Source organism: Balearica regulorum, chromosome 4 (assembly GCF_011004875.1).
Source record: "Balearica regulorum gibbericeps isolate bBalReg1 chromosome 4, bBalReg1.pri, whole genome shotgun sequence".
In the NCBI taxonomy this organism is placed as follows: Eukaryota; Metazoa; Chordata; class Aves; order Gruiformes; family Gruidae; genus Balearica; species Balearica regulorum.
The window spans coordinates 51,909,537-51,921,860 of NC_046187.1; the positions used below are offsets into that span (position 1 = coordinate 51,909,537).

A 12,324-nucleotide genomic window follows, 5' to 3' on the forward strand; every position below is an offset into this window, starting at 1 on the left:
CCTAATGGTTTTCGTATCAAAACAGCTTTAAGCAGCACCCTTCCTTCAGGCCAAGACATGAACATTTAGATCTGGAGCCTGAAATGTTTGCAGCCTGTTTTCATACTGCTGTGCACGACATGTACCAATCGTGCTGCTGCTGTCTTAGAGTTTGAGAAATGCACACTCAAGGGTTTTCTGGGCAGAGAAACCTCAGAGGGATTAGGGACAGCTCTGTTTGTGAGCTACAAATGGAATGGTCAAATTCGTAATGCTCTGTATTACTTCAGCTTCAACAACAGGCAGATTCAGAATATTAGAAACCGTAACTTCTATTTCACAAGACCGCTACTGAGTAATCCTAGTGGGTTATTTAAGCCATTACTCAGAATTCAAGTCATCACTGAAGAGCAGAGAAAAGCATGTATTACTGCAACCCACATATCTTCAGTGGTCAACATTTTCAAAGTCTTTATAACACTGGCATTTATCAGTGTCCAAAATAAATTTAGTAAAAACTTTCCTCACTTTAAGTACATAACCACTAGGTAAACCTTTGTGGCAGGAATTATGGGAACCATCAAAAACAATACTGAAAATAACTCAAATGGAGATACTATGTTTTATTAATACTCTTCCAGATTACATTTCTATTCCTAAAAAGAAAAACAGGAACACATCTAAATCTAAGAATTCCATTATTGTTCAATCCTGGGAACGGAATGTTGTTAAACTGGACTATTACTTTCCATACACTTTAATATTTCAAAATAAAAAAAAAAGTCAAATAATAGTAGCTCCAGACAGATTGCATATTGAACATGGTAGGTTGTTAATCACCACACATCAATTTCCTGATAAAAATCCCTGATTAAGAAGTTTTCCCTCTAAATTAAGTTTACAAAATTCTCTGTTGGTGGCTCAGCCACTGAATGGTACAGGAACTGCTCCCAGGTTTCTCGTTGCTTAGATGATCCAGCCTCAAGCGCACCCTGGAACCGAAGTCCTTGGAGGTGGGAGCCAGCAGTTTTCTCCTTAACACCATCTGTTGAGCAACACGGAACAAGACACGGTCTGCTTCGAGAAGCCTTACGAATCAGCTCTTGAAGAAACAGGAAAGGTGGCCATGTGTAACAAAGGAAGAGAAGAGGAAGCCTCAATACTTAGGAGAGTAGATCCTCAAAAAACTCAGCTGAGCCAGGTCCAGCAAGCAAGAAAACCACGCAAATCCCACCAAGAGAGCAGGCACCACAGAATAAACAAACCAGCCAATAAGCAGATCTCCACTGCAGAAGCTGTCCATAAATGTGTCAGTCCCATGAATCATTCGCTATAAAAAGTTCAGTGTCTCATCTTCAGTGCTTCTTTAACTATAATTCTGTACATTATATACAAAAATGCACAAGGATAGCTGCTTGATGCTTCCAATCCTTGTTCTTTTGCAGCGATGAAAAGTTTTAAAAACCAGAGTCTGGACTTATAAATAGTGCAGAAAATGCAAATGCTAAGAAGACGATGCCTCCTATAATTGTCACTGAAAAGAAAACACAAACCAAAAAGAAATTAGAAACTGAAAGTTAAATATCTTCCACGACACATTACAAATTTTATTTTTAATGTCCAATTCCCAAATAACCTTACTTTAAAATTTATGCTGCAAACAGTGGATATTTCTGGCTCAGTGTCAGGATGCCCATGTGCCATCCCACTGCATCTACCACAATATATTCCAGTCCTTAGAAGGAAGCTTTGTTTTACTCTTATGGTTTTAGCTAGTGTAAAACTGAGGTTGACACCTGCTGTTGAATATTTGGCCGTACGGGGGAAAATAAGATACAATATTCTCACACTGGAGCAAGCCATCAGATAAGAGTGATGTACTAATTAGCGTTTTTTGCACAGTTTAGGTAACTATATTGAAAGAGACAGTATCATCACCATTAATTGTTTGCAATGGCCACTATCTGCTAGAGGCCGGGACAGTATTCCAGGAAAGCACCCACATATATGTTCTCCTCTCCACACAAACTAAGGGGCTAGATTGATCTAACTTAATAAGGCTGTTCCTGTGGTTGAAGATCCACATTCAGCTTATTAGGAGCATATTAAATCATTGTTACATTAGCACTTTGTCACCAATTTCCTTGGCAAAGAAACACAACAGAATGCACATTTCATTTTCTGCAGTGAAGTTTTTTTACAAACCTTTGCAGCTACAGAACAAATATTCTGAATGAACATTTATAGGCAGCAGCTTCACAGAATCCTTCCTGGGAGCAAGAAATCTCACTACATCACAGGACTGACAGTTGAAGCAAGCTGCAACCTAATCTAAGGAAAACCAAACAACTCAATGTAACCTTACTGGTCCTTCCTCTTACAGATAGCAGGTATGATTAAAAAAACCAACAAAACATTTATGCCACACACACAATAGCTTTTAAAGCTTTTATATGGCTAGTGTAACTTTTAAGTATGCAGGTCGTTTGTTCACCTTAAGGTCTGCACACAGAATTGCAACAGAATTTCTATTATCCACTGTCAAACAGCAAACACCGACTATTCAAGATACTTTATTTCCTTTCTCTGATCTCCTACAAGCTAGCTAATAGTGAAGCTCCATCTTTAAACCTGGACCTAAAATACCCATTTTGATTCCTTGCATCACAGTCAGTAACCTGTTAAGTTTAAGTAAGGGCAGCCCCCTTAGATGCCCCCTGTGCAGGGTGGTGGCATACGCTCGGACTCTGCCTGGCAGGAGGGACACACAGCCCTGGGAACGGCACAGGGTCGCCCCCACGAGAGGACTACAACTCCCACGACTACAGGGCCGGGGAGAGGAGAGGAGGGAAACAGATTAAAAAAAAAAGGGTTTGGGTTTTCCAAAAGTTTTGAGAAACACTGTTCCCAAGCATGTAGTCATTTACACCACCACCATTACCAGCATTAACACATTTTTTTTGGTTGAAGTGAGTTTTCACTTACCAGTCCTAACAGAAATTTTTTGTGCTATCATTCTCCCTCCGATAACTGCTAAGCCAGTGCATAGGCAATGTCCCACTGTTCCTCCTACTGCCACACCATAGGGGTCCTGAGGAAAAAAAAAAAAAAAAAAGAAAACACACAGAAGGGAAACATCAGCACAATTGAAAACCCTCAGTCCTACGACAACCTCCTGCCATGATCCGCTTAATCCCCTGGCTGCACACTGTCAAGCATGGAAGATGCTCTCTGGTGTTTGCTCTGCTATCCATCAGTGCCTTAAAGGCCAGTAACAGTGCACATCAGCTAGCAAGACAGACTCAAATCTAAACCTGACTAATACAGGATCACATGGCATGCTTCAACCAAGAAGCATCTTCAAGTTGTTAAATATAGATCCAGAAATTACTCTGCTATAGTTAAACAATTAAACAACCTCTAGAGGGAAGGTGGCAGCTGTTGAGAAACACAATATGCATCAGCTGGAAGAACACCAACCTAATTATAAAAAAAAAAAAAAAAGAGAGAAAAATAAGTCCATGAACTGCAAATGAAAACTTTCAGCAGCTAAAACATTCTGACTCCTTTGTCTAGCTTCACAAGCTTGTGCTCTGCACTCTGCCCCCCCCAATCACCCAAAGAGGGAAATACAAAAGAATTCAAGTCCATCGGATAATAAACTGTTTTCAAAGTTTTTTGCCAATGACAGCTTTCACATCACTGCATAACAAGCAGCTACTCCATACATGAACAACTCGTAAAGAGGTTTCTCAGATCTACTTACAAATTAGACAGTTAAGGGTAGCATATGTATTGAACACCTCATAAAACTGAAGACTTCAGCAGTAGAAACAAAAAACAATCTTTTAGTGACTGATAACAAAGGCAAGGTAGGAGTGTGACTTTCTGCTGGACAAAGATTAATGAGGGAAAGCGGAGTTGAGTCCCCTGCATGTCTTTAAGTGAGACTTTCAGCTCCAAGAGGAAAAAAAAGCTGCTGCCGTAATGTGAGGAATGCATCAAATCTCTAACAGCAAAACTGTCTAAGAAGTAATATGGTATGAAAAAAAGACAACACTGGCCAAAAGAACCAAAACCACAAGCCAGTGAGAAAAGGTGGTGAGCACCAAGCAGAGGACAGGTAGAAAACCACCAAGAAGCACAGGTGGGAAGCAGGGCTGTGCCAGCAGAACACACTTGCCTCCAGGATCAGGACCCAAAGTTCCTGGAAATCTCCGTTTCCCTGCGGTCAGCAGTTCCCTGTACAGCCCCAATGGCAGAGGGTGGATCTCACCCCGCAGCCCATTCCCTAGAGCTGTCCGTGGAAGGTAACAAGTTACTATGGCTTCCCTCAGCATAGCGTCTCCAGGAACAGAAGTGCTCAGATGCAACAACTGAGGCAAAGCCAGTCTAGTAGGACATTAGAGAGTTTCCTTGTTTCCTTAAACAGATGAGCAATCCTTATACACAGTAAACTATTAAGATGTAAAATCAAGTTCTTAAGGACTGTTGTCAGGACTAGGTTCCTGAAGACAGACTTAATTCATTCCCTTGGTGTACGCACTGAGACAGCCAAATTATCACCCTTTCCCCCTCCCTCCCAAAGGAGCCTTGTTTGATTGTTATGATAGAATGGACACTACTCACTTAATGAACAGTCACGTAGTATTTTGTTTTCTTTTCACTGAAGAATGTAAGGTCACAGCCGACTTACCACACAGCTCAAATCTCCATATAAAGATAATTTCTTTCCTCATCAGCATTTCTGTAATGCTCCTGCTATGTATCTTAGTACTTCACAGACAAGGATTTATGTGAATATATTATGAAACAAAGGACCATAAAACAAAACAGATAAAATGCAGAAAGATCCAGATCATAATAACTCACTGATTTTGAAAGCCATGATCAAGACATCTTCAATTCATTTTTTCTAGCACTTATACAAACACTTCACATGCTAAAGGCACAACATCCCACAGCCTTTAGCTGCAATGCTCAGCAGTTCACAAACCAGACCAGAGCACCTGACGGATACTTCCTAATGGGACACTCAGAAAATGTAAACCAGAAGTCAACAACCACCTGTGAAAAGATGAACTTAAGCAACTTGCCTACCACCACATAAGAACTCGGGCAGAGGCAGTAACGATTCATCATTTTCCAGGATGGCATGTAACTGCCTGAACAATGAGATCATTCTCTCGTCCTACTGTTCCCTGCCTTGTTAGCTCTAAGCACCTTCCCTACGCTGTAATAGAGACAAGAGGTTCCTGCAGATCATAGCCTCCTTCATTACACAGCCCTGATTTATTCCTAGGGAAGGTATGAAAGTGCACTGGAAGAAGCATTGAGTCCTAGGGAAAAAAATGTAAGTTAACTCAGTGCATGAAAAAGCACAGGGAAGCTACTTACGCTTATTAAGAGGTTGACTATAAGCCTTAATTTTCCTTTAAATATAATAGCTATATACATTTCAATCATGATGCTGAATATCATTTCATGTACAGCATTACTTACCACACAGCCGTTTATTTTAGTTCTATGCCGAGTTTATATTAGTTCTATGCACTGTACCGTATTCACTTAAATTTTTAAAAAGAACTATCCTCTTAACACCTTTAAGTTCACTGGGATGAAGGTCTCTTCTTAAAGCTAGTGTGTTAAAACTGTATGACCACACAGATCAAAGAAACATCTGTTCTGCAAGATCTCTCAACACTGTAACAAGAAAACAATTGTACTCAGCTACATGATATAAACCAACTATTTCCAGAAATGCCTGTGCAGTCCCAATCATGTAACAATAGTTTTAATACTACACAGAGCTTCAGTGCGTTTATTTTCAGGTCTCAGCACAGCTGTAACACTGAGTAAGGCACAGCAAGGCAGCAGGTGTGAACCTGATACCTCTTGCAAGAGTATTCTGCCTCTCCCACTTCTCTGCGGGCAACCCGAAGAGGGCAAAAGAACAGCGGGCATTCTGCAACACTCACCTCTCTGGCAGCCAAGACTATGGTTGTTAATTGGGAACGATCACCCCATTCTGCTAAAAACGTTAAAGTAAAAGCTTGAACAAAGATTGGAGAAATAAAATGTAGCCACTTCTTCTGAGGTATAGTGGTGCCTGGCCCTGATTCCACATCTCCTGGCCCATTTAACAGTTTAGTTCTCTGAAGCTGTGGAGGACAAGGGAAAAAACCAAACAAACAGAACAAATGACCGTAAGATTAGAAATGTCATCTAAACAACCCAAACGAAATACTTAAACAGTAAAGCTAGCCATTTAGTATCCGGAATGTTACTTGCCACTGACTGCTGCATTATCAATGTATTATTTATATTAGACACCACTTTAGAAATCTAGCTACCTATATGCACACACATGTGTGTGTGTACATATACACAGATACATATACTTGTAATCACCTCTCATCTCCGGTTAATGTCCATCTTGTACTGCTTGTACTGACACAGCAGTTTCAGTAGGAATGACACCTGGTTCCTAACCACAGATTTCCTCCTATTTTTAATGCAAGGATCCCTCTCTTGCCAAACGGTGGTTCTCAAATTAGGATTTCATAAAATTAATTAAAAAAAATCTTTAAAGAAATAAGATTAATATTCCACATTATTCCTTTTAAGTGGACCAGTATATTTAGAAAGTTATTATAACAGAGACCTTTGCTGCAACACTACGACCCTCAAAAATATTCTGCCTGACCATAAAAAAAAAAAAAACAAAAAACACAGAGGCACAAGTAAACTGTTGATGTCCTCTCTGTTAGTAATGCATTTAAAAAAAAAAAAAAAAAAAAAAAGGGACTCTATGGAGAAATTTCCTTTTCTCCTGAGAAACCAGGCTTGCTACAGAACTGGAATCACTTGTTGAAATAGCCTCCAGGGGCCACTTCTGTCCCATTTACCACACATTTTCTGTGTCAAACTATCAATCATAGACACAGCCCAACACCTCAAACATGACAGTGCCATTCTACGGCTTCACGGCTGTAACTACTTCATCAGAAAGTTTATGACTTACTTCCTCGTCTTTTTTTTTAATTTCTGCTTGAACTTCCTCCAGCTCTTCCTGACCCTCATCTGGACTCATTTTCAAGCCTTCCCGAAGCATTCGGATGCCAAAAATTGCAAACAGTGCCGTTGACACATAGTATGTGTACACACGAGGAATAACTGTGGTGGCATAGCCAAACAAAACTGAAAAGAAAACAAATGCATCATTTAAAAGAAAATAAGCCTGAGGATCATAATTGTTTTTCCCCATATCTAAGACATGCCTGCTAGCAAACTCTGCGATTCAAATATCCACAAATAAATAAATATTCCATCTTTCATTTGGCTTATAATTTTTTTTTCCAAGACAACACCACTCTAGAAACTCCAACCACTACTGGTCATACCAGAGACTGAAGTCCATTAATACACAGACAAGACACACCACAAAGTTGATGTGCTGTCATTCCCAAGGGCCAGTCCAAACACAACATTATCTTTCTCATCAAGGACTATGCAAGTCCTGCCCTTCTCCAAGCATGCCATGGAACTATCAGGTGTAATCATGTCAGATTAGTTACCATGTATACCAGTTTAATTCTATTGTTATATATGACTACGTGTTGGATAGCATCTCTTTCCAATTATTTCATTTATCAAAGTTAGAATTAAGATTTTCTACAAGTTAAATCTACTAGACATACCCACAAATCATCCACCTGCAGGAATCCGTGTCTGTCTGCTTTTGCCAAGTGCAAACACCTGCACATTACTATTCCCTTCTCCCCCACACTCCCCACAAACACACAACGTGACCAACTTTGATCTTCCTTTAATTTAAAAGCACTGATCCCACTCAAAGACCAAAAAGTTACCTCCACAGTGCATCTACTTTTATGGGTATCGAAGGCGATCAAACTAAGCCAAAACTAGTTCTCAAAGAAGAAATACGTGTCCAGGACAAAGTACTTGCTTCTTCACAAAGTAAGACTAGTTAGCATTTTTGGACAGAAAAGGCCTGTATAAATGAGAGGTAATTAAAACTCCAAATACTCAAGGCTGCTTGGAGCATGCACTCACAACTGTCTCTGTTGTTTTACTCCACATGCAATTAGCTAAAAGGAAGCATATGACCATGTGTGTTTTCTTGTGTACACTTTCTTAGTTGAACAATGCACTCAGAAGCTACTACATAACCTGGAAATTAATCCACACTGCCACTACCAAAAGGAAGACCATGAGACCAAAATTAATCAGGCTGTACTATTAGAAAACATGGCACATACTTATCTAAGTAACAGTATTAGTTGCACAGCTGAATAAAAAAAAAGAGTTAAACTAAACTTTTTTAAGACTGAAAATACTGAAGCAATGCAAGACACTGCACAAAAAGTTAATTTTTTTAGCATTACTTGCATATACAAGCACAGAAATCATGAAATAATCAGAATGATAAGGCAGCTTATTTTGTCGTAAGGGTAGAACTGTCTCTCAAGCACAGCTTGAAAAAAACACCCCAAGCAGTGATTAATTGGAGCCAGTGAGTTTAAGTGAGCACGTTTTCGTGAAATCAAGGTGGGCAAAAACCACGGGAATTTCCAGACACAGCTTGTATAAAACAAGGGCAGTGGAAAGAGGGGAGAAATTAAGAAAGAAAAAAAAAAAAAAAAAGGCTCCTTTCTGAAAAGGAATAAATAGTTGGGAACCTCTAAACCAGGGGATAAAGCAGAAGAGAAAGTTTTTATGAAAAAGCATCAAGAAAGATCTGAAGAAAGACTTAGTATAGAAAATGGGAGAGCTGTAATGGCCAGGAGAAAAGAGGTTGCAAGATTTACAGAACAGTGCATCACTTGTGGTACTAAATAACATTAAATGAAGCAATCAGTGCAGAAGTGGAAGACGCAACAAAGATGGTTATATTAAGTAATAGAAGAAACTTATACAATGCTATAAATGAAAACTGCTCCAAGATTGCAATAACAATGGCAGCTATATATATAGCAATAGCTACACATTCAAAAACCATTCATAGAAAGACTCCAAGAAACCTGAAGTCAGTTAATTGGCTGTCTCAAGTGTATATAAACCAATGAACAGTATTTCAATTATTTCTGAAGTGGGCATGGTTAGAAATGAGCATCCATACAACAAAATTTATGCTGCATTTGATATCCCTGAAGGCTGCTCTATTTTACAACCATGGCTATGTAAGCACCCACAGCTACAGGTTCCCCCCCTGCTCTTGGCTCTGGCAGTACCACCCACCCCAAAGGATCACAGCAGAACACCATCTTCCACTTATGCAGCTCTCAGCACAAACCCGAACAGCTACATGTACGGGGATACAAGTCTGATGAGGCAAATTTATCATCATATTAAGAATCTTTCATCTTAGGAAGAAAAAGAGAACTCATTCCTACATTCCCTTTAGGCATGCTAATTTAACAGGAGCTGAAAATAAAAAGGAAACTAGTGGCCCAAAAATCAAAGGAAGTGCTTAGGCTCCCAATCCCATTCCTCTCACTTAGATTCATATGGCGGTCTAGGGAACGCAAACACCTCATTACAGGTAAGAGGCTAAATATTCAATCTGAGCCATGGTCCCCAGGAAAACCTTCACGCTCTCCTCAAAACAGAAAACTGCATATACCTATTACCTTCATTTTAATTTCAATTAAGATTTACTGATACATACCCAGCACATTTTAAAACATGAAACAAAGAGTGCTAACCTGATAAACACGTCATCAGTCCCAAGGCAAGCATAGCACCAGCCAGTACAGTCAAACGGTTGTACCGCATTGCCATGATGGCTGCTATGAAGAAGGTCTTATCCCCAAGTTCTGATACGATGATGACTGATATAGCAGCCACAAATGCATGAATAAAGCCCAAATTAGTCTTGTCAGCTGACTCATCATTGACAATGTGAACTGGAGCAACCGATGAGGACCCTTTCTGTAAGAGGGAGAGAAAAAAACAACAACAAAAAACTCACTAATTAGGCTTGAAGAGTCAGCTCGCAGAAGTACTGAACTTTATATTTCTCCTGTCATATCATACAGCACAGTGTGACATTTTAAGTATACACGTCTCATGCAGCATTAATGATCATTAACTAGTCACTGGCTGCCACCTACCTCAAATTGCTACTTAGGCACTTCCAAAGAAGATCAGATCGTGCATTGATTATTAAAGCAGTACTTCACCACACGCACTGTTGCTAGAACGTGAGAACAACTATTACAACAAAACATGGGGAAAGGTGCTTTAGTTCAACTCTAATATTGCTGTCTTTACAATCCCCGGCTATTTACTTTATGACCTTGACAAAACAAGCAATTTTCTGATATAAATATTAGGAATTACACTCTTCAAACTAAAACTGGGCGACTAGGATAGCTTAGGAGAAATACAAAGTCCTTTCAAAAATGGTCAGAATCACTTTCTTCCCTTGCAGAATCTTTGCAGCTCAGTCACATTAACATTTCACGCAAGTTTTCATCAGCTTGTTTTGTACATGCTCTACGTTTGTTGAAAACTAGCTTTAAGACTTTCTAGCAGCCAAACCGGACCAGCACACTTCAGATCTCACTTATTCACCAAAGTGTTTACTTTTACAGAGATTAAGATACCTACAGTCAAAAGCAAGACCCAAACCAAGGAAGTCAATGTTCACATGCTTGACCAGAGAAGGCTAAGAAAGCTTGTTTCAGCACATCTAACAGCAGAGACAGATTGCAACATGTTTTAAGACGGTGACTTCCCAGCATTCCACTTTTAGCAGTGCTGTAAATTTTTGGCTTCGATATTTAAAAGTTTCCACATTCTATATGTTATACGGTGACTTCCCAGAACTCTTTCACCTTTAGCAGTGCTGTAAATTTTGGGAGTTCAATGTTTAAAACTTGGCATGCTCTACGTGCTACATCAAGCCATATGTTAATAATTTTTGCATCCCTATGTGTGATCTCCCGGCACTAGAATCCCCTAACCAAGAACACCATTTTAAAAGCTTTAACGCAAAGAAATTAGTCTTAAATACTGAGGTAAATCCGGCAGATTTTGAGTCGCAACAAAGACGGCTTTCATCTGCTTCTGTGAGGAAGACCTGGAGAGGTCGGTTCGCCCCCTCAGCATGCAGGCAAGCGGGACACAAAAACATTTAGCTGGTGAGAAAAAAGCATTAACTCATTTTTATGCCCATTTTAGGGCCACCTAAGGTGCAGAGCCCTGCAGCTTTGCCCTCCTGTGCTGAAAGTGGGGAATTTAGGAGCCCGACGGCCTCTGAAAGGCGAGGAGCCCCGCAGGCCGGACCCGCCCCACCGGTCCAGAGCTGCCGCGGGGGGCGACCGGGCCGCTCCCGCCCCCCGGCTGAGGCAGGGAGCGCTGGCAACCAGCGCGGCCCGGCGCAGCCCCGCCTCGCCTCACCTCAGCCCGGGGTTCGGCACCCTGCGCCGCCGGCGGTGGCTCCTTCTTCCTTCCGGGCTCTTCCTCCGGAGCGGCGCGCAGCCCCGCCGGGACCGTCAGCAACAGCGACGCCACCAACAACAGCGCGGCGGCCCGCGGGAGGAGCGGCGGGGACGGCGGCGAGCCCATGGCGGCCGAGCGCGGTGGCGAGGCCCCTCTTAAAGGCGCCGCGTCATCGCCCTGCCAGCAGCGCCCCAGCCGCGCGGCCCCGCAACCGCCCCTCAACCGCTTCCTGCAACGGCCCGGCCCGGAATGGGGGGGGGGGGCGGGCAGCCTGACGCCGATTGGCTGCGGCCGCCGCTGACGGACGCCCCGCCTTCCGCTTGGCCCCGCCCCGCCGGAACGGGCGGGGGACTCGCGGCCCGGCGCGGTGGTGTCCGAGGGCCGGGGTGGGTGCGCGGCGGCCGGGCCGAGTCCCAGGCGCTGGTTTCTAACCCCTTCTCCGGTTCCCGCCGGCCGGAGGGGACGGGCAGGGCGGCTGTGCGGCTTTCCCGGAGGAGCGGGCGAGTCGAGGCGCATCTCTCTTCCGTTCGGAGTTGCCTACGGGCAGGGAAAGGGCGCGGAGGGACGGAAAGCAAAACGGCTGCGTAAGAAGGCAAAAAAAAAAAAAAAAAGATGGCATAGAAATAGCCTGAGTACATATCCAGGTTTCTAAAAGCCCAAGTACAAAGCAGCGGTTTGGGTGCACGCAACCGGGGCCGTGCAGCCGTGCAGCCCTGTGCTCTCCCCGGAGAGGGCCGCGCACCCCAGGGCAGGGACAGGATCGTGCTCCCCAAAAAGCAATCAATGGTCTGGGAAACAGGACCAAAACCGCCTGTAGAACAGGAGTGGCATGGAGGCAGGCTCAAGGAGCCTCCCGGGAATCACTAAATAAAAATA

At 42.5% G+C, this 12,324-nt stretch overlaps 1 protein-coding gene across 1 annotated transcript; it reads right to left on the minus strand.

Annotated features, from left to right (window-relative positions):
• Positions 1-587: 587 nt before the first annotated feature.
• TMEM165 (transmembrane protein 165) lies at positions 588-11,693 on the minus strand. Its single transcript, XM_075752148.1, has 6 exons — positions 11,407-11,693; positions 9,708-9,933; positions 7,004-7,179; positions 5,958-6,140; positions 2,965-3,070; positions 588-1,513 (listed from the first exon to the last, which is right to left on the minus strand). The coding sequence occupies exons 1-6, from the start codon at positions 11,572-11,574 to the stop codon at positions 1,437-1,439; spliced, it is 936 nt and encodes a 311-aa protein (XP_075608263.1). The 5' UTR covers positions 11,575-11,693; the 3' UTR covers positions 588-1,436.
• Positions 11,694-12,324: the final 631 nt, after the last annotated feature.